At 44.7% G+C, this 25196-nt stretch overlaps 1 protein-coding gene and 1 long non-coding RNA gene across 14 annotated transcripts in view; one reads left to right on the forward strand and one right to left on the reverse strand.

Moving 5' to 3' along the window:
• Positions 1–9960: 9960 nt before the first annotated feature.
• Positions 9961–25196, forward strand: part of gtf2ird1 (GTF2I repeat domain containing 1) — a 278277-nt gene continuing 263041 nt past the window's right edge. For 6 of the 13 annotated variants that reach the window (XM_070857298.1, XM_070857299.1, XM_070857301.1 and 3 more), the window contains exon 1: positions 10695–11004. In XM_070857298.1, coding sequence (XP_070713399.1) covers positions 10945–11004 — 60 coding nt within the window. In that variant the 5' untranslated portion in view covers positions 10695–10944. Of the gene's footprint in view, positions 10045–10694; positions 11005–16163; positions 16185–17071; positions 17128–22081; positions 22103–24695; positions 25052–25196 lie in introns of those variants that run through there. The other 7 variants (XM_070857311.1, XM_070857312.1, XM_070857306.1 and 4 more) reach the window with 6 other exon arrangements.
• On the reverse strand, positions 18255–25090 carry LOC139226494 (uncharacterized). The gene is made up of 2 exons (XR_011587271.1): positions 24461–25090; positions 18255–18533 (listed from the first exon to the last, which is right to left on the reverse strand). It is a non-coding gene; the product is annotated as an uncharacterized lncRNA (long non-coding RNA).

Below are 25196 nucleotides of genomic sequence, written 5' to 3' on the forward strand. Positions count from 1 at the left end.
TTGATTATCCACTATTGGGATGTTTTTAGTGTCTTCTATCGTGAAGACCAATACAAAATATTTGTTCAACATCTCTGCCATTTCCCTGTTCTCCATTATTAATTCCCCAGTCTCATCCTCTAGGGGACTAACATTTACTTTAGTCACTCTTTTTCTTTTTATGTACCTGTAGAAACTCTTACCATCTGTTTTTATATTTTGGGCTAGTATACTTTCATAATCTATCTTCTCTCTCTTTATCATCTTTTTAGTTGTTCTTTGCTGGCTTTTAAACCTTTCCCAATCCTCTGGCCTCCCACTAGTCTTGGCCACATTGTATGTCCTTGTTTTCAATTTGATACCATCCCTTAATTCCTTAGTTAGCCACGGATGGTTATCCCTTCTCTTACAGTCTTTCCTTATCATTGAGATATATTTTTGTTGCGAGTTATGAAATATCTCCTTAAATGTCTGCCACTGCTCATCAGTCATCCTATACTTTAATCTAATTTTCCAGTCCACTTTAGCTAACTCTGCCTTCACACCTTTGTAGTCTCCTTTATTTAAGTGGTTTGAGATCCAACTTTCTCATCCTCCAACTGAATTTGAAATTCAACTATGTTATGGTCACTCATTCCTAGAGGATCCTTTACTAGGAGATCATTTATTTATCCTGTCTCATTACACAGTACCAGGTCTAAGATAGCCTGCTCCCTGGTTGGTTCCGCAACGTACTGTTCAAGGAAACTATCCTGGATACACTCTATGAATTCTTCCTCAAAGGCTACGCTGGCCAATTTGCTTTGTCCAATCAAAATGAAGGTTAAAATCGCCCATGGTTATTGCCGTTCCATTTTTACAAGCCTCCATTATTTCTTGATTTATACTCCGTCCAACAGTGTAGCTACTGTTAGGGGGCCTATAGACTATGCTTACCAATGACTTTTTCCCCTTATTATTTCTTATCTCCACCCAAACTGATTCAACATCTGGATCTTCTGAGCCAATATCGTTTTTCACTAACGCACTGATCTCATCCTTTATTAACAGTGCTACCCCACCTTCTTTTCCTTTCTGTCTGTCCTTTCGAATTGCCAAATACACCTGAATATTTAGTTCCCAGTCCTGATCACCTTGCAACCACATCTCTGTAATGGCTATCAGATCATACCCATTTGTATCTCTTTGTGCCGTCAACTCATCTATTTTGTTACGAATGCTACGTGCATTCAGATAAAGAGCTTTTAAATTTGTTTTTTTGCCATTTTTTTCCTGATTTGACCCTACTTTTTGATTCACCTGTATGTTTATACATCCTGTCCCTTCCTGGCCCCCTCTGGTTTTCATTTATCCCTGCTGGATTTGGTGCCCTGGACAGTGGGAAGGGAGGAGGTGAAAGGGCAGGTGTTGCATCTCCTTCAGGTGCAGTGGGAAAGAGAGTGGGGTGTTGGGAGTGATGGAAGAATGAACCAGGGTGTCGCGGAGGGAATAGTCCCTTCGGAATGCTGAAAAGGGGGGGGGAGGACAGATGTGCTTGGTGGTGGCATCGGGCTGAAGCTGGCCGAAATGGCTGAGGATGATCCATTGAATGTGGAGGCTGGTGGGTGGAAGATGAGAACAAGGGAAACCCTATTGTGGTTCTGGGAGGGAGGGAAGGGGTGAGGGCAGATGTGTGGAAAATGGGACGGATACGGTTGAGGGCCCTATCATAGGGAAATCCTCGGTTGAGAAAAATGGAAGACTTATCGAAAGCGCTGGTGTGGAAGGTGGTGTCGTCAGAATAGATGCGACAGAGATGGAGAAACTAGGAGAATGGAATAGAGTTCTTGCAGGCTGTGGGGTGGGAGGAAGTGTAGTCAAGGTAGCTGTGAGAGATAGTGGGCTTATAGTAGATATTGGTTGACAGCCTATTCACAAAATTGGAGTTAGAGAAGTCGGGAAGGGAAGGGAAGAGTCGGAGATGGACCATATGAAGGTGAGGTAGGGGTGGAAATTGGAAACAAAGTTAATAAAATCTTCCAATTCGAAGCACCACCAATACTGACATTAAATTACCGGAAAAAGAAGTGAGGGAGGGGACCTGAGTGGGACTGGAACAAAATATGTTCCACATATCCCACAAAAAGGCAGGCAAATCTAGGATCCATATGGGTTCCCATAGCGACACCTTTTATTTGGAGGAAGTGAGTGGAGTCAAAGGAGAAGTTGTTCAATGAAAGTTCAGCCAGGCAGACGAGGGTAGTCATGGATGGGGACTGGTTGCCCCTCCATTCAAGGAAAAAGCAGAGGGCCCACAGACAAACTTAGTGGGAGGTGAAGGTCTAGAGGGACTGGACGTCCATGGTGGAAAGGAGATGGTTAGGGCTAGGAAACTGCTAAAATGGTTGAGGGCATTGGAAGAGTCGTGGATATAAGTGGGAAGAGACTGGATAAGGGAAGAAAAAATAGTCAAGATAGGAAGAAATAAGTTCCATGGGCGAAGAACAGGCTGGAACGATGGATATACCAGGGCAGTCCTGTTCGTGGACCTTGGAAAGGAGGTAGAAGCGGGCTGTGCAAAGTCGGGGGACTATAAGGACCCTTGCTCCTCTACGTCCTTTCCACTATTTTGTGGCCTATAAAATGCACCAAGTAGCGTAATAGCTCCTTTATTGTTTCTTAACTCCAATCAAATAGATTCTGTCATGGACCCCTCAAGAACATTCTCTCTTTCTCGCACTGTAATATTTTCCTTAATGAAAACTCCAACCCCCTTCTCCTTTTTTCATTCCTTATCTGTCCTGAATAACTTTTACCCAGGAATTTTAAGCATCCAATCTTCCCATTTTTTGAGCCTGGTCTCCGTTATTGTCACCACATCATATTCACACGTGGCTATTTGTGCCTCCAGTTCCCTTACCTTATTAACCACACCATGCATTTACATACATTAATGGGCAATTTATTTTAATAATATGGAAAGAAAGAAAGAAAGAAAGAAAGAAAGAAAGAAAGAAAGAAAGAAAGAAAGAAAGAGAAAGAGAGAGAGAAAGAAAGAGAGAGAGAGAAAGAAAGAAAGAGAGAGAGAGAGAGAGAGAGAGAGAGAAAGAAAGAGAGAGAGAGAAAGAGAGAGAGAGAAAGAAAGAGAGAGAGAGAGAGAAAGAAAGAAAGAAAGAAAGAAAGAAAGAAAGAAAGAAAGAACTACTAATTTGCATTTATATCCCAACTTTCACGACCTCAGGACATCAAAGCGCTTTATAGCCAATTAAGTACTGTTGAAGTGCGGTCATGGTTATAGTGTAGGAAATGTGGTTGCCAATTTCCACACAGCAATGTCCTGCACACAGTAATGTGATAATGACCTGATAATTGGTTTTAGTGATGTTGGTTGATCGATAAATATTGGCCAGGACACCAGGCAGAACTCCCCTGCTCTTCTTCAAATAGTCCTGGGATTCCTGGGATGGGAGGTTTGTCCTATGAGGAGAGATTGAGTAGAATGGAACTATATTCTCTGAAGTTTAGAAGAATGAGAGTTGATCTCATTGAAATGTATACAATTCTCAGAGGGTTTGACAGGATAGATGCTGAGAGGCTGTTTCCCCTGGCTGGAGAGTCTCGAACTAGGGGGAATAGTCTCAGGGTAAAGACTCAGCCATTTAGGACTGAAATAATGAGAAATGTTTTCACTCAGAGGGTTGTAATACTTTACCACAGAGAGCTGTTGATGCTCAGTCAATGAGTATATTCAAGACTGAGATCAATAGATTTTTGGGCACTAAGGAAATCGAGGGATATGGGGATAGGGCGGAAAGTGGAGTTGATGTAGAAGTTCAGCACGTTGAATGGCAGAGCAGGTTCTAGGGGATATATGGTCTACTCCTGCTCCTATTAAAAAAATGGGAGCTTACACATCTACCTGACAGGGGGGATGGGGGTCTCAGTTTAACGTCTCATCAAAAAGATGGCATATTCAAAATATCATCTTAGATTTTGTGCTCAAGTCTCAAGTGGGACTTTAATCCACAATCATCTGACTCAGGTGAGAGTGCTACCACTGAGTCATGGCTGACACTCAGGAGTGGACATGGTGCAAAGGAGTGCCATTGTTCCAAGTTGCCTTAATGAGTCTGCTCCATTAAAATTTAGGGCATTGGGCAGCCAACAGAATTACTGCACAAATTACCTACAATTTACAAAAGGTACATGCACATGATTCCTTGTAATTAACACTACCCTAAAGGACCCTTCATCTTTCCTCAAGGTTTTCTCCTATTACCTCATTATAGAATAGAACCATACTGCACAGATGGAGTCCATTCATCCCATCATGCCTGTTGCTTGTTCTTTGAAAGAGCTATGCAATTATTCCCATTTTTCTACTCTTCCCCTATAGCCCTGCCCCATACCCACTATAGCCTATTTTCATAATTTAGCTTTCCATGGTGTCAGCTTGGCTCAAGTCACAGAGCCAGGAAGCTATAGGTTCAAGCCCCATTCCAGGGCTTCTAATATAGCCCCATATCACGTCCTGCCTGGTATGTGCTGCCTATCCAATTTCAACCAGGGAAATGATAGAGGAGCTACAATTGGTTCCAGTGTCTCTGAGTAAATAAAGAGAAAATTAGCCAACGAACGTTGGAACATGGAGTGCTTTGCCACAGAGAATAGTTGAGGCATCTTTCAAGGGAAGTGCAGAACAACATTTGAAGCAGAGGAAGATACAAAGCTATGGGGAAAGTAGAGGTCTATAGGATTTAGGGCAACGACTTTAACCCTATTCGCTCAGCAGAAACCTGGCGGGTGGGCAGTTAAAATCGCCCTGGCTCTTAACTGTCCGAAAGTCAGCACGGCTGCAACATCTTCTGAGCAGGCAGCAAGGATATGTGCCCGAAGCCAACATATGCATGTTGCGGCCCAACAACATCATTGAGATCCGACTGTAATTTTAACTCAGGCCTGAGCGGGGAATCCGCCTGAGGTTAAAATTGAGGCCCATGTCAGCCGTGGCTCAGTGGTTGTGTTCTCGTCTCTATATTAGAGGTTTGTGGGCACGAGTCCCACTCCAGAGCCTTAAGCACAAAATCTCGGTTGACATTCCAGTGCAATACTGATTGCAGTGCTGTGCTGTCGGAGTTGCTGTTTTTCGGATGAGACATTGCCTGCCCTTTTTAATTGCCAATATTTATCCCTCAATCAACATAACAAAACATATTATGTGGTCATTATCACATTGCTGTATGTGGGAGTTTCCTGTGTGCAAATTGGCTGCCGCATTTCCCACATTACAGCAGTGACTACACTCCAAAAGTACGTCATTGGCTGTAAAGCGCTTTGAGACATCAGGTTGTCATGAAAGGTGCTACATAAATGCAAGTCTTTCTTTCTCTCAGGTGGATGTAAAATATCCCACGGCACTATTTCGAAGAAGCGCAGGCGAGTTTCCCCAGGGTCCTTACCAACATTATCCCATTAACCAACATCACTAAAAAAAACGGATTAACTGTTTGTGAGACCTTGCTTTGCTCACATTGCACAAGATCCTGATTTTCCGCATGGCCCTGGGCCTTGGATCCGTGTCTCTCAAGTTTCAGCTGCGGCTCAGTAGGTAGCACTGTCTAGGTGGGAGGGGCTAGGAGTGAGCAGGTGCTGCTGGGTGTTTGGATGACTGCAGGATATTGGAGTGAGTTTGAAAAAGTTTGTGGTGGTTTTTGGGTTGTTTTTTTCAGGTTTTATGGCCTCTTTTGGCTATAAACAGCAGCAGCTATCTGATGAGGGGCGCGGAGTGCTGGATCCCTCAGAGGACAGTGCTCCCAGGATAAATTTAATCAAGGGAGGAAATGTTGGGGAAGGTAGAATAAAAGGCCCAAAGATTTGGGCCGGGACCCCAGGAGGTTTGGAAAAGAAAACACGGTGGTGGTTCAGTACCAGGATAAGGAGATGCGAGCTTGGGATATCATCCAGGCAGTACATGATGACTGCGGAGCGGGAAGTTGCTATGCCTGCCGACCAAAGCCGAATGTTGGATTTGAAGTGACGGTCAGTGGCCGAGAGGAGGTGGAAAGACTTTTACTGAGCTTGAAGGTTGGTGAGAAGGACTTAGATGTATCTATGCTGTATTCCGAAGAGGTGGTGGTCTCATTCTTAAACCTGCCGGTTTATATTGAGGACAATGTGCTAATAAAAAAGTTGGCGTCGTGGGACATTAACATTTGCTCAGTAATAAAGAGGAGATACTATCCAGGAACGCAGGTAGCCGATGGAACCCATTATGTAAAGGTGCAGTTCCAAGAGGGGCTGAAGTCATTACCTTACAGCATGAAATTCCAGAGAGTGCAAGGAGTGCAGTACTTCAGGGTACTGCATGATAACCAGGTGAAGGTTTGTTATTATTATCTTGGACACGACCATCTTGTAAGAAGCTGTCCAGACCTGCACTGTTATAACTGCGGTGAGTCTGGACACATCGCTCGGAACTGCAAGGCAGAGAGCTGTGGGGTTTGTCTCAAAGGAATTCACCCGCTGTGAGTGTGAGGCAGAAGGAAACCCCTTGAATGGCGAGGAGATGGGAGAAGGAGCAGGAAGTGTGAGTGGAGTGGTCGGAGGAGCGGAGCAGGCGGAGGACACAGCTAGAGAATGGAATGAGAAAAGAACACAAGTAGAGGCAGAAAATTGCGGAGTAGAAAACAGGACGGGGATGGTGGAAAACGCACCAAGTACAGTGGAAATGGACAAAGACAGAGGAGGGCAGAGTCGAGCCATAGTTTGGCTCGCCTCTCCCTAAAGAATCAAGTATCTGTGGGGGGAGCATAGCTGAGTGCGGGATAAGTGTATGTACTCCAAAGAGAGACGGGGAGTCGTACATCTTGGGGAGCAGGAGGGGGCAAGACCAGGAGAGTTGCAAGAGGCAGGAGCCTTACAGGGGCAGCAGGACGGGACCGGGGAGACAAAGACGCCAAAAGGGAGCAAGTTGGGTGGAGACGCGCCATTGTCCCAGAGAGAGAAGAAACGGGGAGCAAGGGTCAGCGGTGGAGGTGAGGCCGAAGGGAGTGGCATTGTTGGAGAAACCAGGATAGCAGGAAGACTCTGAGGGAGATTCTGTATCTGACGGTGAGCAGGGACGGGAGATTACAGAAGAGCTTAAGTGTGAGGAGTCAGAGGAGGAAGGATACATGGAATTGGGGGATGGGCGGGGGGGGGGGCATCATGTGGTAAGGGAAAGTTTAGTGAGGGGCAGAAGGAGGGAGAAGGGGCAGTTCCACGGCCTAAATTTAATGTAAGGAAGAGGCTGAAACTGCAGGGAAAGTTCAAACAGGAAGTGAAAAAGAGCCGGAGGCTGCAGGAGAAAGCAACAGCTGCCAAAAAGTTGGGAAGGAGCTTGAGAGGAGGGAAGGGCCAGAGATTTAATGATGATGGGGGGATTATCAGGCACACTTCTTTTGTTAGGATCCATGATTACAGTGGATGTAATGTGAATGGAATGAGGGGTGAGAAGAAATTGCAGCAGTTGTTGCAGTGTTTTAAAGGCACTGACTTGTTGTGTCTGCAAGAAACCTTTTGGGATGAGGAGATCCTAGAAAGAGTTCAGAAAGGAGAGGTGTTTGCAAGTTGCGCAAATAATAACCGTAGAGGGGTGGCTGTTTTGGTGAGTCCATCCATAAAAGAGAACGTTGCATTGGTGGACAAGGACACTGAGGGGAGATTTTCATGGCTAAAGGTAAAAATGAAGGAATTTAATTGTGATCTCTTTAATATCTATGCATCGAACAACCATTGCAACATCGTGAGTTTTTTCCGTGGTTATTCACAGAAGTGGCAGAGGCGGAAAACCCTTGTATAGTGAGGGATTTTAATGTCATTTTTTTCTCGGATGGATATTTCAGCCCAGATGACCTTTACGGATGATTTTAAAAATGATGGCAAATTTAAATTTGAGAGATTTATGGAGGGATCGGAACCCCATAAAAAGGGGGTTCTCCAGAAGAGGTTGGGTGGGTGATGTTTTAAAACAGTCGGATAGATTTTGTGTTAAATTGGGAAGGGTTACATTCTGAGGTGATGGAGATTTATTATAAAAAAGTATTTTTTAGTGACCACTCGGCTTTGGTTCTTAGAATTAGGAACAGCAGCGTTAAGATCGGTCAGGGGTGTGGATTTTAAACAATCAGTACCTGAAAGAAATTGCTTATAAAGAAGGGATTTTAAATGTTTTTAAAAGTGTGCAGTTTATGCCCAAAGGTGCTGAGGAATTTTTAGAACTGCCCTTATTTTTGAACAGGTGGGTTAACATTGAAGGAGAGGTATTTAATCAAACTTTTATAAAAGCTGGTATTATATGTGAAAGATGTATTATATGAGGTGATTCCAGGTTGGTTGCTGGAAGCGGTAGTGAGGGATATGGTTTGGGAGGAGGATTAGGAGGTTAAAAAAAAGCAATTATGATCATATATGAGAAGATTGTGAGGGCAATGCCACAGGATTGGATGGAAGAAATAAATGCGCAAATCCCCAAAGGAGGTATAATGCGTCCTGCTTTTCCAAGCTTTCTGCTGGAGAAAGAGGAGTCGTTCCAATTTGACAACTGTAATACTCGAGATTTCTATGGGGTATTTAGAGAATGGAGATTTAAGACACCTGCTGGTCAGGAGTTTTGGCAGAATATATACCCGCAGCTGGTCTTCAACAGGATTTGGAAGGGAGTGTGGACAAATGTTGAATGTCCAGAGTGGATTGAACTGGATTTCAAATTGGTTCATAACCGGATTTTTACTATGATGGTCTTATGTAAGATTGTGCGAGTGGAGGTGGCAACTTGCCCAGTGTGTGGGACACGGGATGAGACTCTGTCCTATTTACTGGTGTTATGTCCACAGTTAAAGGATTTTAAGTACTATGTTCGACAGTTGTGTGAGGTTTTCTTGCTGGGTAAGGACCGAAGAGCAAGAATGGGAATCCCGTGGGACTCAATTTTGAGATAGGGACTGCAGGAGAGTCTGCCCAAGTCTAGCAGAGTGGCAATTAATTTAATGTTCAATTTGGCGAGATTTGTGATTGTGCAAAGAAAGAATGCTCTATTTTTTTTTAAAGGGAGAATAAACCTAAAAGAGTATTTTAAATATAAGCTAATAAATCATTACAAGGTTCTGTGGATGTTATATTCAGAAAGGAATTTAAAGATAGTATTTTAATGATCAATTGGTAAAGTACAATAGATTATATGTTACAAGAGACAAATTAAACTTCAGGTTTTTATGTTAATTTGTGTTGGAGGAACGGCTGCTGAATGGCGAAATGATTTGTATGATACAATGGAATGATCACAATGTTGTAAATGTTTTTAATGTTCAATAAATATTAATTATAAAAAAAGTAGGTAGCACTCTCGCCTCTGAGTCAGATGGTTGTGGGATCAAGTCCCACTCCAGGAATTTGAGCACATAAATTGAGGCTGACATTCCAGTGCAGTGCTGTGGGAGCGCTGCACTGTCGGAGGTGCTGTCTTTCAGATGAGACGTTGAACTGAGACCCCATCTGCTTTCTCAGGTTGACATAAAAGATCCCATGGCATTATTTCGAAGACGAGCAGGGGAGTTATCCCCGGTGTCCCAGCCAATATTTATCCCTCCATCAACATAACAAAAACAGATGATCTGGTCATTATCACATTGCTGTTTGTGGGAGCTTGCTGTGTGCAAATTAGCTGCCGCGTTTCCCACATTACTACAACAACAATATAAATGCAAGTTTTTCTTTTTTCATCCCCACAGCAACCCAACAAAGATCAGGAACTCGCTCTGGAAGGCTAGCTGCATGCTAAATTTGTGCCATTTTCTGGGATTAAATTAAAACAAGAACTGCACGCACTGGAGCTGATCTGGCGAAGCTGGGGCATGGCAGCATTCAGAGAGTTAACAGAATGGCATCAAAGTGAAGAACTTATCAGCTGTCCGCTGTACTGCGCAGCCTCTGCACTATAAAGTTAACTCCTGGCTATGTTTCTAAAACCCATTACTTATTTATTGTTTGCAAACGGAACGCTTGATCTGCCGCCGGTCCGGGACTTCCGCTGAATGTGCTTTGTAGCAGGTATGTGTTTTTTTTTAATTTCCTTCAGTGTGGACGGATGACGAGCCGCGGACTCAGGGTAACAGTGCAGTCGGCCATTTGATGCGCGTGTGTATATCTGTCTCTTTCTATCAGCCCCGTGGGAGGATCACATGCTCTCTCTAATCTACACCCTGAAAGGAAGGGCAGAGAAAAAAACCCTGCAGTAGCCCTCAAATCCTGCAGATTAACCAACATGGCTATTCAATGCGCGTCTTTCTCTTTTGCAAACCTTACTATTCCCCCCCCCCCCCCAAACAAAAACCTCACAGTTTAACACTTTATAAAAAAAGTATAGGGGGAAAAATCGACGAAAATACGAAGATCTCCTAATTCGGGGCGTATGTTCAATAATACGCGTGTCCTTGTGTATTTCAATAAAGTGTAACTGAGTGGGGATTTTTTTTTGGAAGGTGGGGGGGTTTAAATGCAAGAAATTGACGCGCGCAGTTTCACCCGCTCTTGTCAATTTCGCTTCAACCCACCCCCTTTTTTTTCTCTTGTCAATTTCAAGGTGCCGTAATTTGGCGAAAAGAATGAGACATGTGTGTGTGTGTGCCTTAATCCGTATGTAAATTACAGCCAATGAAGGAGTGTGTAGGACTGGAGCTGGGATTAGCAGGGGCGAATGAGTTTCTGCTTTACTGGGATTAGAGAACAAAGGCTAGTCTGAGCAGAGCCAGCAAAAAAAAAATCTGCCAAACCTTCTTCAGTGCCTAGTCTGCAATCAGGACAAAAAGACACCCCCTTTTATTATTTTTTTTCTGCATCAGAAAACACCTTGGATTAAAAAAAAAATCCGGGACTGCTCTAAAGGAGAAACTAGGACGTTGGGAAGTTTATTTTAAAAAAACAGAAGGAACTCCTGTGTTTTGTGTGTGTATGTTTTTTGGGGGAGAGAGACGAGATCGGCGCTGTGGTGGGTCGTCTAAATTTAAAGGTGTAAGTAACAAAAACAGAAACCAACCAGAGCAACTTGTCACAATGTTTCATATTTTAAAGATACATATTGTATCCTGCGGCGACACGTGACTCTGAGATACCACACGCTGCCTTGAGATCAGTCAGTGAGGGTTTCCAGCCGTGTTTGGGGGGCTTTTTTTTATGGATGTCGCTGTTTTAATTAATCTGACATTTTAAACGCGGCACCCCCTTCCCCCACTGGCAGCTCCTGGTAGTTCCAGCCCCGACCTGAGTGCAGCAGTCCTCTGTGTATGTGTCTCAGAGAGACAAGTGTCCCTAGGCCGAGACTCAGCACTGTCCCCCTGGTCATTCCCCCTGTCAGCTTCTAGAGTCACTGGTGGCCGGTTTCCGCAGTTTGTGAGCGATCTGGAGTGTTAAACAACCCCCCTCCCCTGAAAGGACCCCGCTGACTTATTCCCAAGTCTTCACTTAAACATCACTGCTGCAAAGTGCTGGGTTTTGCGAACTTGCATTGCGTGTTGTTAATTATAATCGCTGTATTATATTGTCTGAAATGTATTTCTTGCTGTTTTTCTCTTAAGGTTTTGACTATATTAGCAGAGATTGGGTTCGTTTTACCTCGTTTTGTTTGCTTTTAATCTGCTACTGTACTTGTGGTATTTCACTTGAGTTTTATGTACGTCTTTTTTTTTCAAACTGTGAACTCCGGGGGTTCCTTAAGGTCAACAGCTGTCTCGATATATATTTTTGGGTATTTGTTGACTTGAGTTTTATTTCTATTACAGTATCTTAATAAAACAAGAGTTTCTGCAGTGACACTGTCAGCCACCCAGGGGAATACAGTACTAGTACTGTCAGCATTGAGGAAAGGATCCCTGGCAGTGTGGCCAGACTTCCAGGGGCTTCCCAGGAGGGTCTTGCTATTCCTTGGTGTTGCCCCCAGGTGTATCAATATTGCTAGGAAGTCTCTGGGAGTGTGTCCGTGTTTGCAGGGGTCCCCAGGAGGGTGCTGATATTTGCACAAGGGTCGGGGTTGCCAATATTTGCAGGGGATCCCTGGAGCAGTAATATATTTGCATGGGGTGCCCCAAAGAGAACTATGAAGACCTGTCAGTATGTCACTGCAGTCTCCTGGAACCACTGTTTCCTTTGATGTACATGCATAAAATCACTAATCTAATGATTTGTGATTCAGCGCATTTGTAACTGATAAAACTTGCATTTATTTAGCGCCTTTCGTGGCCTCTGGGTGTCCCAAAGTGCTTTATAGCCAATGAGCACTTTTGAAGTATAGTCAATGTTGTACAGCAGGAAACCCAGCAGCCACTTTGTGCACAGCAAGCTCCCACAATCAGCAATGAGATGAATTTGGTGGTGTTGGTTGAGGAATCATAGGCAGTCCCTCGCAATCGAGGAAGACTTGTTTCCACTCTAAAAGTGAGTTCTTGGGTGACTGAACAATCCAATACAGCAATTAAAGTCTCTGTCACAGGTGGGACAGACAGTGGTTGAAGGAAAGGGTGGGTGGGACTGGTTTGCTGCATGCTCCTTCTGCTGCCTGCGCTTGATTTCTGCATGCTCTCGGCGTTGAGACTCAAGGTGCTCAGCGCCCTCCCGGATGCTCTTCCTCCACTTAGAGCAGTCTTTGGCCAGGGACTCCCAGGTGTCGGTGGGGATGTTGCATTTTATCAAGGAGGCTTTGAGGGTGTCCTTAAAATGTTTCCTCTGCCCACCTTTGGCTCGCTTGCTTTGGGAGTCTTTGTTCGCATGCCTGACACATGTGGCCTGTCCAGCGGAGCTGGTCGAGTGTGGTCAGTGCTTCGATACTGGGGATGTTGGCCTGATCGAGGACACTAATTTGCAGATTCCCAGGGAATATTGTCCTGTACACTGGGGAGAACTTTCTACTCTTGAAATTAGTGCAATAGTATCTTTTACATCCACCAGAGAAGGCAGGTTTAACTTATCCAAAAGACTGCACCTCCGATAGTGCAGCACACCCTCAAAACTCCACTGGAGTATCAGCCTAGATTTTTGTGTTCAAGTCTCTGGAGTGGGGCTTGAGACCCCAACCTCTTCTGACTCTGAGGTGAGAGTGCTATCACTGAGCCACAGCTGACATCCAGTTTGTAAAATGATGCGGGACTCTTGTTGCATCTTGCCAAAGATAAATGTTAAACCACTGTTTATTTGTAATGCAGAAAGTGGCTGCCGGGAATATGCTTGGCATGATGTCCTCACATTCCTTGGTGTTGTGAGTGATATAATTTAGCTGTAATCTTTGCTTGAAGCACTTTTGAATTCTGCAGGCCTGGTGGACAATGCAAAGACTTTAATTTCCCCCTTCAGTTTCTCATGCGGTGTATTTGATGTATTGGTGCAAATGTGTTGTCGGAAGAATCACATTTAAACCAATATGCTTCAATGCTCGTAATTCATCATCTCCGGTTGCTCTCACCAGTATTTCACTGCTATTTGCAATTCTCTCTGAAGAGCCAGGTTTGGGAGGACAATATCTATCTATAATTGTACCGCTGGATCCTTTTGACAGTTCAAGTGGACATGGTGCAACATTTCCCTTTCCAGCCTTTACACTTACTGAAATCCAAATAACAGGATTCTATATTTATGTTCTTTTCTCCCATCGTGTTAAGCCCTCCCCCATCAGCACACAGCATTCTCTTGTCAGAGTGCATTCAGGTGAGCTGTATACTGGTCTCTGCCAGTACTGCTGGAAGGTTTAGATAGAGAAAGCCTTCAAGCCCAGAATGCCAATCCTACCACATCCCCATTACTTCATTAAGTATCCAATGTACTTTTATAAGGTCCTCTTTGAGATGCTCTCTTTAAGTCTGAAGAGCCCTGGTTTATTGAGCCAATCCTCATAGTTCCCTCTGATGCTGACGATCGGTCTTGTTGTTCTTCACTACATGGCCTCTGGGTCTTTGTGAACCTTTCGTGTCACATTAACCAGACTGTACCCAGCACTGCAGGAGCAACCTGACCAGGGCACTGCCCAACTTCAGTATGGCCTCTGGGGGTTTGAACTGATTTGGCAGTAACCTAGTTGCTTTGTTTATTGCCACGTCACATTGTTTGGATATGGTGAACGACAAGTCAATAGACTCTCCCTTGGCAAGGTAGTGGAGATTGAGTCACTTTCAGGCTTTTGTGTTAAAGAAAGACTTGCACTTCTATATCGCCTTTCACCACCACCAGACGTTTCAAAGCGCTTTGCAGCCAATGAAGTACTTTTTGGAGTGTAGTCACTGTTGTAATGTGGGAAACGTAGCAGCCAATTTGCACACAGCAATGCGATAATGACTAGATAATCATTTTTTTTGTTATGTTGATTGAGGGATAAATATTGACCAGGACACCAGAGATAACTCCCCTGCTCTTCCTCGAAATAGTGCCATGGGATCTTTTACGTCCATTTGAGAGAGCAGTCGGGGCCTCGCTTTAATTTCTCATCTGAAAGACGTCTCCCTCAGCTCTGCACTGGAGTGTCAGCCTAGATTTTTTTTTTGTGCTCCAGTCTCTGGAGTGGGATTTGAACCCACAACCTTGTGACTCTGTGGCGAGTGTGCTACTCACTGAGCCACATCTGACACTGCCCAGCCCAGTTTATTAAGTGGGAAATGATGGGGAGCGACCTCTCCATGACTGTCAATATTGCACCATCAAGCCTGCACAGCCCTTCTTCGAATTGCCCTAAGCCTCCCTAGTGAAAACTGCTCGAGTTACACTGAGGTTTTTGTACTGACAACCTACACTGGCTTTCATACACCTGGGAATATAGACAGAGGTTAAACAACAGCTTAGCTTCATGGCCTCCGCCTCTCGGAAGGGACGAGGTAGACCGTAACCCATAAAATTGGCAGCGTTAAAAAAATATATGATTTATAGAGACTGTGTTGTCTTGTTTGTAAGCTCGGGGCCAGGAATGATCTACTTTACAAAACCAACTGATCTTGCCTGTGGGGAGGAGGGTGGATTTGGTCAACAGCCAATGAAGCTGTTTGAGTCTAAAGCAGTCACAACAATCTGCTGCAAACTTCACTCCCAACCCATGAGGTTTTCATTGTAATTGGCCTGCCACGCATGATTTTTCCCTCACCTCCGCTCACTCCCAGCCAACTCCATAGCACCAAGAGGGTCATCATCACAGGCGGTCCCTCGAACGAGGATGACTTGCTTCCACACGAGTTCATAATGCTTCAATGAAGGACCTAATGTTCCAGTCCTGAACTCCAATTGAAGGGGTGGAAGATGCCTGTGCGTGGATTTTTTTAACGTGTGGTGACCGTTGTACATCAGCCACCACACGGGCTTGACTGAGCTAGGCCTTTATCCAGTGGCAAGGATTAACCAGGACGACTGGAGACCTGCTCTGCTGCACGGACCTAGCGCGTACACATATCGCAGAGTGGGCTGGGCCCGTGCTGCCCCGGGCCCTCGGCGCTTCTGGGCCCCGTACCTTCATTTGCTGCACCTCTGCCACGATCTCTCACCGCTCCTCCACCACAAACATTCGCCGCACCTCTGCCACGATCTCACACCGCTGAGAGGGTCAGGAGCCGCTTGAACATACGTAAAATGACCGGCAGGTAAAGACCATCTGGTCCATTGAGCCTGTCCCACACAATTGCAATACCTTGTGTATCACAACTTAAACACGCCACCTGGAACCATGTGATCTCCTGGGAGAGATTTTAAAAAACCCAGGCCAATTTGGACAAGATGCATAATGGACCACACCTGTACGGGGCAGGCTAGATGGACCAGCTGGTGTTTTGCGTGCTGGTATGTTTGTAGATTTTAATGGGAGTTGCCTTGTAAAAGCATCTCTTCGCTATATTTGGAGTTGGAGGTTTTCCCTTTGAGTTGGGTACACACTTGATTTTTATATATTGATTTTATATTTTAAGTTCTTGAATCATCAGCAAGTCTTGGGTCTTTTTAAAGTGTGAATCCATAGTGTCTGCGGAGAGTCAGAGGTTGGATTTGCTATTTTGGTGGCGTAATGATGGGAACGCGTTTGTGTGCAGATAAAAAGATCAGTCTCCGAGAGATTAAACACCATAGTTACATTGTTCAAATACCACGAGATTAGTTTCCTAGGAGATGGATACCGGTCGCCATGGCCACGAGGGGTGCTGGAATTAGGATTGCGATTTTTCATCCTAGTCATGCAAGTGTGTGCGTCGGAGAGGAGGGGGGTGGGGTTGGGTGGGGAGGTGCAGACACACTGATACTATAAGGAGATCTGCACTGCGTCTCAGGGCAGCTGCAGACTGTGGCCTGCTCCTCTCGCTATCACAGCAGCAGCATCCTCCTGCTTGTAGTTGCATCATCTTCGCCCCTCACTGAAGTCTTTCTTTTGTACCTTCTTATCTCAAAGTCCTCTGTCCGTGTGTTAGAACGCTGCAATGTCAGCAGAAGCTTTTCAGGCCTACTTGTGTTTATTGATTTATTATGCGAGGTGTTTCTAGGGGCTATTGTTGCAAATGTTGAATGCTTTCTCATTCTCCCTGAGCTGAATTCTCTCTTTTTTTAAATGCTCTTTATATTTTTTACAAATCGAAATGGATTTTCTCTCTCACCTCTTTTTCTCCCCCCCCCCCTCCTCCCAAATCCTTCCCGCTGCCTCTTCCCACACTGTCAGTCAGAGTGACAGCAATCATAGAATCATAGAAATTTACAGCACGGGAGGAAGCCATGTCGGCCCATCGTGTCCGCGTGGGCCAACTAAGAGCTATCCGGCCTAATTCCACTTTCCAGCTCTAGGTCTGTAGCCCTGTAGGTTACGGCACTTCAGGTGCACATCCAAGTACCTTTTAAATGTAGTGAGGGTTTCTGCCTCTACCACCCTTTCAGGCAGTGAGTTCCAGACCCCCATCACCCTCTGGGTGAAGAAATCCCCTCCTAAACCTCCTACCAATTGCTTTAAATCTATGCCCCTGTTTGCCATAATCACAGGCTGTCATATCTTATCAGCCTACTGGGAGTGCCATGGGTACAGGAAATCATATTGTGGGTGGACCGAGCACACAGCGACAGTCCAAAGAATCTACCAACATGCAGAGTGTTGACCTCGTTGGGATAGCAGGGGTAGTCCTCCCATCTAAACTTAGAAATGTAAGTTTTTCTTTTTTTTTTATAGTGCCTGTCATGACTACCGGATGTCCCAAAGCGCATTGCAGCCAAATGAGTACTTTTTGAAGTGTAGTCACTGTCGTAATGTCGGAAATGCGGCAGCCAATTTGCGCACAGCAAGCTCCGGCAAACAGCATTATGATGATGACCAGATAATCTGTTTTTTGTTTAGTGATGTTGATTTGAGGGATAAATATTGGTCAGGACACCAGAGAGAACGCCCCTGCTCTTCTTCACAATAGTGTCGTGAGATCTTTTGCGTCCGCCTGAGAGAGCAGACGGAGCCTCGGTTTAACATCTCCCCTGAAAGTCAGCTTGTTGGTAGTAGGATTTTGCGGATACTGCATCACTGGTTAACAATACAGCTTCTACTCTGGTTTGTGCTGAGCTACCTGATCTCTGTCACTGTGGCACTACAGGCACTACTCTGGCCTCTTGTCCATCTCTACTTCCTCACCACACCATTGGCAGCTGTGCCTTTAGCTATCTAGGCCCAAGGCTCAGGAATTCCCTTCCTAAACCTCTTCACCTCTCTCTCCTCTTTTAAAACACTCATAAAACCTACCATTCATCTGTCCCAATATCACCTTCTTTGGCTCAGTGTCAAATTTTGTCTGGTTACGCTCCTGTGAAGCACCATGGGACATTTCACTATGTTAAAGGCGCTGGATAAATGCAAGTTATTGTTGTGATAGTTGGCCTCTACATACCTGGGCTAGCAAAAGGATTAAAAACCAGTCTATTCCTGATATCCATCGAAAGGCCATGCATGTGGATCACTGGGTCAGGCTCAGCTGTGATTCTGCCCATGGCTGAATAGCCAGCCAATATTCATTGTCTGGACTCGCACATGAAGAGTGGGCATCTGTGGAACTGTACCCCAACAAGGAGTTGATGCTTTCAAAAGCGCAGGAGCGAAGCCAGGAGAAAAGAGATGAGAACGTGGAAGGCATAACTCTGATTAATAGCACTGCAGAGCTGGATGATAATTCGACTCATAGCCCAAACCCCAATGATAACTAGGGGAATGATCTTTAGTTAGCCGTCGTCTACTGCCGCTGGTTAGAATGGTTGCAGACAAATTCAAAAAAGGAGGGCATTCCTATAGCTTAGCTTGTGATATTTACTTTTGTGTTATACAGTATAAAAGTTGCTCTTCCTTGCCAGGCTGATTGTTCCTGTTTTGCCTTACTCCAAAATGATGGGGATAGCTCTTCAATAATAATTGTTATTGCAAGGATTGATACCATCTTTTCTCTCTGCATTCCTTCCTGGTGTTCACTGCTGTGCTGGTCAGAGATTTGTTTGAAAATGCTTGCTCTCTGTTGGTGACTGGTTGCTTAGATGTGGAGTATCTCCATTTCCACGTGTGGAAAGTGCTTTTAAACCTGGAACAGAAAATTATGTTGCTTTCACTGTGGATTATCTGAAATTTCCTGTAAAATATTACCAAAAGAATGAATGTACAATAGACACTTGTAAGTTGGGGGTGGAGGATATGTCGTCATCATCATCATAGGCAGTCCCTCGAAATCGAGGAAGACTTGCTTCCACTCAAAGTGAGTTCTCAGGTGGCTGAACAGTCCAATACGGGAATTACAGTCTCTGTCACAGGTGGGACAGACAGTGGTTGAAGGAAAGGGTGGGTGGGACTGGTTTGTCGCACTCTCCTTCCGCTGTCTGTGTGCTTGGTTTCTGCATGCTCTCAGCGATGAGACTCTAGGTGCTCAGCGCCCTCCCGGATGCACTTCCTCCACTTTGGCCAGGAACTCCCAGGTGTCGGTGGGGATGTTGCATTTTATCAAGGAGGCTTGGGGGGGAAAACAAGGGTATGTATCACAGTGATATCACACATCTAGGACTATATGACATAGTAAATGAGTCATAGGAGGGTGTAAGTTTGTTACATGTTTGAGGGGCTTTGCGGGGGTGCAAAACCTCAAGAGTTTTGATTTTGAAATGCTCAAATGGGTTTATGGCTACCACCAGAATTATTCTGGAAAGTTTTTATGAGCTACTGGACATCATTTGACTGAAAGAAAGCATTTTTTCCAGCATTTATGCAGTAGTTTAATGCCCATATCTGGCCAGACAAGAGTTGCAGTGAGACAAAACATGTGCTACTAGTGTGCAACACATTGAATTTATGATGTGTTACTGAGGTATAACATTCATATATAATATAGATGGATGTTACTGGACAATAACGCCCCTGTGTACACTATATAATGCACTGGTACTCTATTGCTGTCGAAACCATTATCATAAATCTAAATATAATTTTCAATTTTCTTTAAAGAAACATGTCTTTTGTTTCTAGATCATATTGATCATTGACTTAAATTGCTAATAGTTTCATTGATGTAAATAATAGGGGGTTTCTGTAATCTGGACAAGCTACTTGTGTGTCCATTTTGAATGTCTGGTTCCATTTTAGCTAATGGACCCATTTGTCTGGAAAGCTGTCAACTGGTGAATCATTGCAGCTGTAGAGCTGTGAGTCCTGTTATCTATTCTAGCATTGGTAGATTTAGTCCAGTATTTCTGTGTGTAGTATTTCCAGTTGTATTTATGACAGTTTTCTCATTAGATTCATCTGACCTCAAAAGAATGAAGGAGTTAAAAGCAGGTCTCCAAAGCAATGCTGCAATCCCTGTTCTGCTGCTTGATCAGTCAAAAGGATCAATTTTAACTCTGCCTGAGGGAGGTGACTTAGTTTGATAGGATATGTTACGCCAATATTGAAAGCAGTACAAGAAGACAAAACATAGTAAATTCACCAGTAACCAAAAAGCCTATTGTATTTCTTCAAAAGTCATTCTTCTAGTGACCTATTGCAGACATTTCCCAGTGTGTATCGTTTTATATTGTACTTGTCATTTGTCAAATGTTTATGTTTGATTATTTTCTAATTATATTGTAAATATATAGATGTTGTAGTTCAGAAAATCTGGTCCGAGTTTCATAAGTGCCACTCTGAAATGAGTTGGTAGAGAGAGTAGTGCGAGACTACGTATAATCCAGTAAACCGATTACTGCAAGTAGGATAATTGCTAATCCTTGAATCATGTAACTCTACAAGGGCAGTTGGCTGAAAAGGCTCAGTTTCTGGATTTCAGCAGACATGGTACACTTGGGGGAAAATGCTGTTGAACTGTAGAGAAAAAGAGAGAGAGAGAAAGAGAGCGAGAGAGAGAGCGATTCTATAAAATACTGGAAATTGTATTTATTTTGTACATAGTATGAAATTTGAGAGTGGCCATCATACTCCAAACTGTCAAAAGAAAACACAAGGTGTTTTTTTTCTGACCTAGAGCTGGAACTTTGTACTGTATCTGGTAATTTGCAAACGTGCCTCACCAAACAACAGTTAAATTTGATTGACCTATGGACTTACTGAGATCATTTCCGTATAGGGAATACCTGAGCAAGCCAGCTTGGAGACTGGACAAGTTAGCAGCTAAACATTACAATCTGTATTTTGGGATATAACACTTATTATTAAATAAGACGCTCCCACTGAAGTTACAGCACTTGTTTATATGTTGTACTCGGGCAACGTAAGGTAATAAACTTTTTATTTCTACAGCGGCATAAAACTTTCTATTAATGTCCCGTATCCAAGAAGCTACAGAGAGTTTCGAAGATATAAATGCAAATACTGTGGATATTGAAATAAAAACAGAAAATGCAAGAAATCTCAGCGGGTCAGGCAGCATCTGTGGAGAGACTCTTGTATTTCCTAACTTGTGCCATTACCATCTCATTTTTTTCCCATCATCTCTGTTGTCTCTCTAATCTCTCCTGCCTTCCACCCTATCACAGACCTTCCCTTTTGTTCTTTCCTCCCCTCCCCCTTTCCCTGCCCCTGCACTTCCTTAAGAATCTCACATTTTGAATGTTTCCAGTTCTGCCGAAGGGTCGCAGACCCGAAACGTTAACTCAGTTTCTCGCCACGGATGCTGCCTGACCCACTGAGATTTCCAGCATTCTCTGTTTTTATTGTAAGATGTTAAGCTGGATTGCAAATTGGTTTGACAATAGATGGCAGAAGGTGGTGCTAAGTGGAAAAATTTTGTCTGGTGGGGTGGGGTGGGGAACCCATTAACTTCCACAATCCACAGCCGTCTGTTCTGGGCCAACTACAGTTTACCAGTAATAAACTGTTTGGGGGAGAGTATTTGTAATATTTGCTGAGGCTGCCATGGATTGCTGCCAAACCCTCAGGACAGGGCAGGTGGCTGATAGCAGAGAGATTCCTCTGTAGTTGCCGCAGTCGGACTTGTCCTCTCTTTTTTTTTTAAAGATGGTCATGATCACTGCATCTTTGAGATCTCCTGACATGTTCTCCTACCTCCAGATGAGAGAGATGAGGTCATGTATTTTGGATCCCTTTATCTCGGGAGCCTCCTATCAACAAGAGCAGGCATTGACGACAAGATCCAACACCGCCTCCAGTGCGCTAGTGCAGCCTTCGGCCGCCTGAGGAAAAGAGTGTTTGAAGACCAGGCCCTCAAAATTGTCACCAAGCTCATGGTCTACAGGGCCGTAATAATACCCGCCCTCCTGTATGGCTCAGAAACATGGATCATGTACAGCAGACACTCAAGTCACTGGAGAAATACCACCAACGATGTCTCCGCAAGATCCTACAAATCCCTTGGAAGGACAGACGCACCAATGTTAGTGTCCTCGACCAGGCCAACATCCCCAGCATTGAAGCACTGACCACACTTGAACAGCTCCACTGGGCAGGCCACATAGTTTGCATGCCAGACACTAGACTCCCAAAGCAAGCGCTCTACTCTGGCTCGTTTGCCATGAAGGAGTTCAAAGGTGGGCAGCGGAAACGTTACAAGGACACCCATCTTCCTCGATTCCGAGGGACTGCCTACGATGATCGGGCAGGTTGAGGGACTAGGGCGAATCAAGTTGATGGATTGAGGAAGGAATGACGGTAGGATTTCAATGTGGCTGAATATACACAACTGGTTCTGCCCACAGGCAGGTTGTAGCTCATGTTATGAGAGTCTTGAGCCACTTACTAAGTGAGAGTAGCTGAGGTAGTTTCCCATTGCCTTCCTCATAGTTTTTATTTTCAGAGTACCTTCTCCTGGGGGGCGGGCGGCGGGGGAACTGTTGGACGTCAACCCTGTGTTCAGAGCCGGTGCTGTGGTCTCCACTTGCCGGGGCTGTCTGGAGTGGGAACTTGAACCCAACACTTCTGGCTCAGAGGGTGGAGAGCTGTAGCTGAGCCAAAGGCTCACTCTGAGTGTACAGTCATGTGTATTAATCTAGGCAGCCTATATACACAATGGATGGGTGTGTATTGACACAGGTGGGAAAGGATAAGAAATTGAAGGTATCAGGTCAGTGTGAGACTCCTAAGACAGGTTAATAAGCATTGGAATACATTTTGGACGATCTAATATTGGGATAAATCCTGTGCAATTCAATTATATAACAAATTATTTTAATGAAAATCTTGGTCAAAGAGGTAGCATTGAAGGAGAAGAGAAACAGAGAGGTTTAGGCAGGGAATTCCAGAGCCTAGGGCCCAGGCAGCTGAAGGCACGGCCACCAATGGTGGAGCGAATAATATCAGGATTGCGCAAGAGGCCAGAATTGGAGGAGTGCTGCGATCTCTGAGGGTTGTAGGGCTGGAGGAGGTTCCAGAGATAAGAGGGGCGAGGCCATGGACGGCTTTTAAAATCGAGCCGTTGTTGGCCTCCGAGCCGATGTAGGTCAGCGAGCACAGGGATGATGGGTGAATGGGACTTGGTGCGAGTTAGGACACGGGCAACAGAGTTTTGGACAGGCTTAAGTTGACCGAGGGTGCAAGGTGGGAGACTGTCCAGGAGAGTATTGGACTAGCCAAGTCTAGAGGATGAGGAGTTCAGGGGTGGAGATGGGTGATGTTACGGAGGTGGAAGTAAGTGGTCTTGGTGATGGGAGAGTGATTATGACATGAGAAGACAACATTCAGAATATTGTGTGCAGTTTTGGATATCATACCTGTAAATGGGCATGAATCTGTTTGGAGAGGGTTCACAGAAGAGAAACAAAAATGGTTCGGGGCTATGAAGAGAAACCTACAACATTGAATTTGTTTTAATTGGAAGGGAACATGATCCAGGTTTAAAATGCTGTGATTATTTAACTTTACACCAGAAGACACAAGTACAAAGTTAAAGAGCATGAATCCAGACAATTGATAGAAAAGTTTTCAACAGAAGAGCAAGTGTATGGAGTGGACTCTTTTTTTTAAAAAGGAACTAGGTGGATAATTGATTAATAGGATAAAGGACTATAGGATAAATTATGATCAGATACTGGAAAATTGTCTCAGTCCTATCCATTCGATATTGCCTTGTGAATGAGAACGGAGCAAGGCTGAATAATGTGGACTGATATCTGAATTATTTTTGATTTACCATCAAACATGAGGGAGAAATTTAGCAGAATTTTATCTTCTTGGTTGTCGGCCTATTATTGACCCACCTCAGGAGTACAGAGAGTCCACAGTTGCATATTGTGTTGGAAGGACCTGGACTCGATTAGCAAATGGCCTTTCAGTACTTTGTTCATCTCAGTTGCTGCCTTGAAACCACTCCCAATTATTTATTTTTATATAGGATATAGATAATGTGTAGAATATTTCAAAGATTGTCTGAAGGAAGTAACTCCGTAATAAGTAACACATTGATGGTCTGAAACTGAGATAAGATCACGTCGTGTGTTGTTGCGAATTTGGTCTCAAGTTGGGGGCTTTGGTGCTGGCAAGTGGAATACGTTCTGTTTTGTTACTGCCATGAACGTGGAGCAGGTAGAGGAAAGCTCCCAACAATGTGCCTCGGGCCTGACCTTGGAGAAGAACCTGCTCTTGTAACAGTGTGACATTTCTCATTTCCTACGCCAGCCAACCCGCGTTCTCTCTGAATAGGGTTGGCTGGGAATTGGGGAGGTGCTGTGTTGTGGGCTCGTGGCCACCAGAAACCAGTTCGGTAACACTCCTTTCACATGGAGGTTAAAATATGATGGGAACTTAGGACTCGCTAGATCGGAAAAAGACCAGGGTCAATCCAGTTCACCATCTACCATCCCGGTAGTCACATGATACAATGATAATGAAGTTGTTGACTAATCACAGCAATCAATCTCTACCAATTATTTTACAACAGACCCAGACATGACATGAGGAAAACCCCATGGGGAGCTTTGGGAAACATAGGTCCAAAGTTAGCTTTTTCCACCCACCCATGCAAAACTACAATGTCTGCTTTGGTCTGAACATATGTATTTTACATTGGCATACCTGCCTCTCGCAGCACACTTATTGAAGTGCCTATTCGTTGATGATGTCATCACCTCCCAGCCAGTTTTGCCAGTTCCAGTGATCTGGCCGAGTGCCATTTGATAACGATATATTCTGACTTCAAGAGGAAGGAGCTGATATTGTTTGGCTAACCGCCGACTTGAATCGCACATCCTGTTGACAGCTTGGGGCATGTCCTTGATCACGAGTGGCCTAGCTCAGTCGAACACTTGTGGCTTACAACTCTTTGTGTTGGGGGAAACTGGTGCCAAGTGGCCTGTAGGTGTAGGTATGGGGGGGAGAGAGAGACAGACAGAAAGAGATGAAGGGAGAAATTTTAACCCTACTTGCCTGGTGGAGCTGGGCAGTTAAAATATTCCAGGCCGCTCACCCGCCCTGGAGCCGTACGGAGCTGACGTCCATGATTTTCACCTGCTCAACTGAGCAGGCAGTAAGGATGCCCCACCAGAAGCTGCAGAACCCGACTGCAGTTTTTACTCTGTGGCCTGTAGTGGGAAAGGGCAGTAAGTTCCCACCAGACCAACCCGGTGAGAAAGTGGATTCGGACCAGAAGAAGCCCAAAGAGATACGGTATTTAATTTTTTCCCAGAAGGAAAAACTTCGGCCTGTCGTGACGTTACCCCCTCCCTCCCCACCCCCCCATCACATATCCTCCCTCCCGCCCCCGATTCCTCTCCTCCTTCATCCTACCGCCCCCCCCCCCCCCCCCCCTTGC

Source organism: Pristiophorus japonicus, chromosome 16 (assembly GCF_044704955.1).
Source record: "Pristiophorus japonicus isolate sPriJap1 chromosome 16, sPriJap1.hap1, whole genome shotgun sequence".
In the NCBI taxonomy this organism is placed as follows: Eukaryota; Metazoa; Chordata; class Chondrichthyes; family Pristiophoridae; genus Pristiophorus; species Pristiophorus japonicus.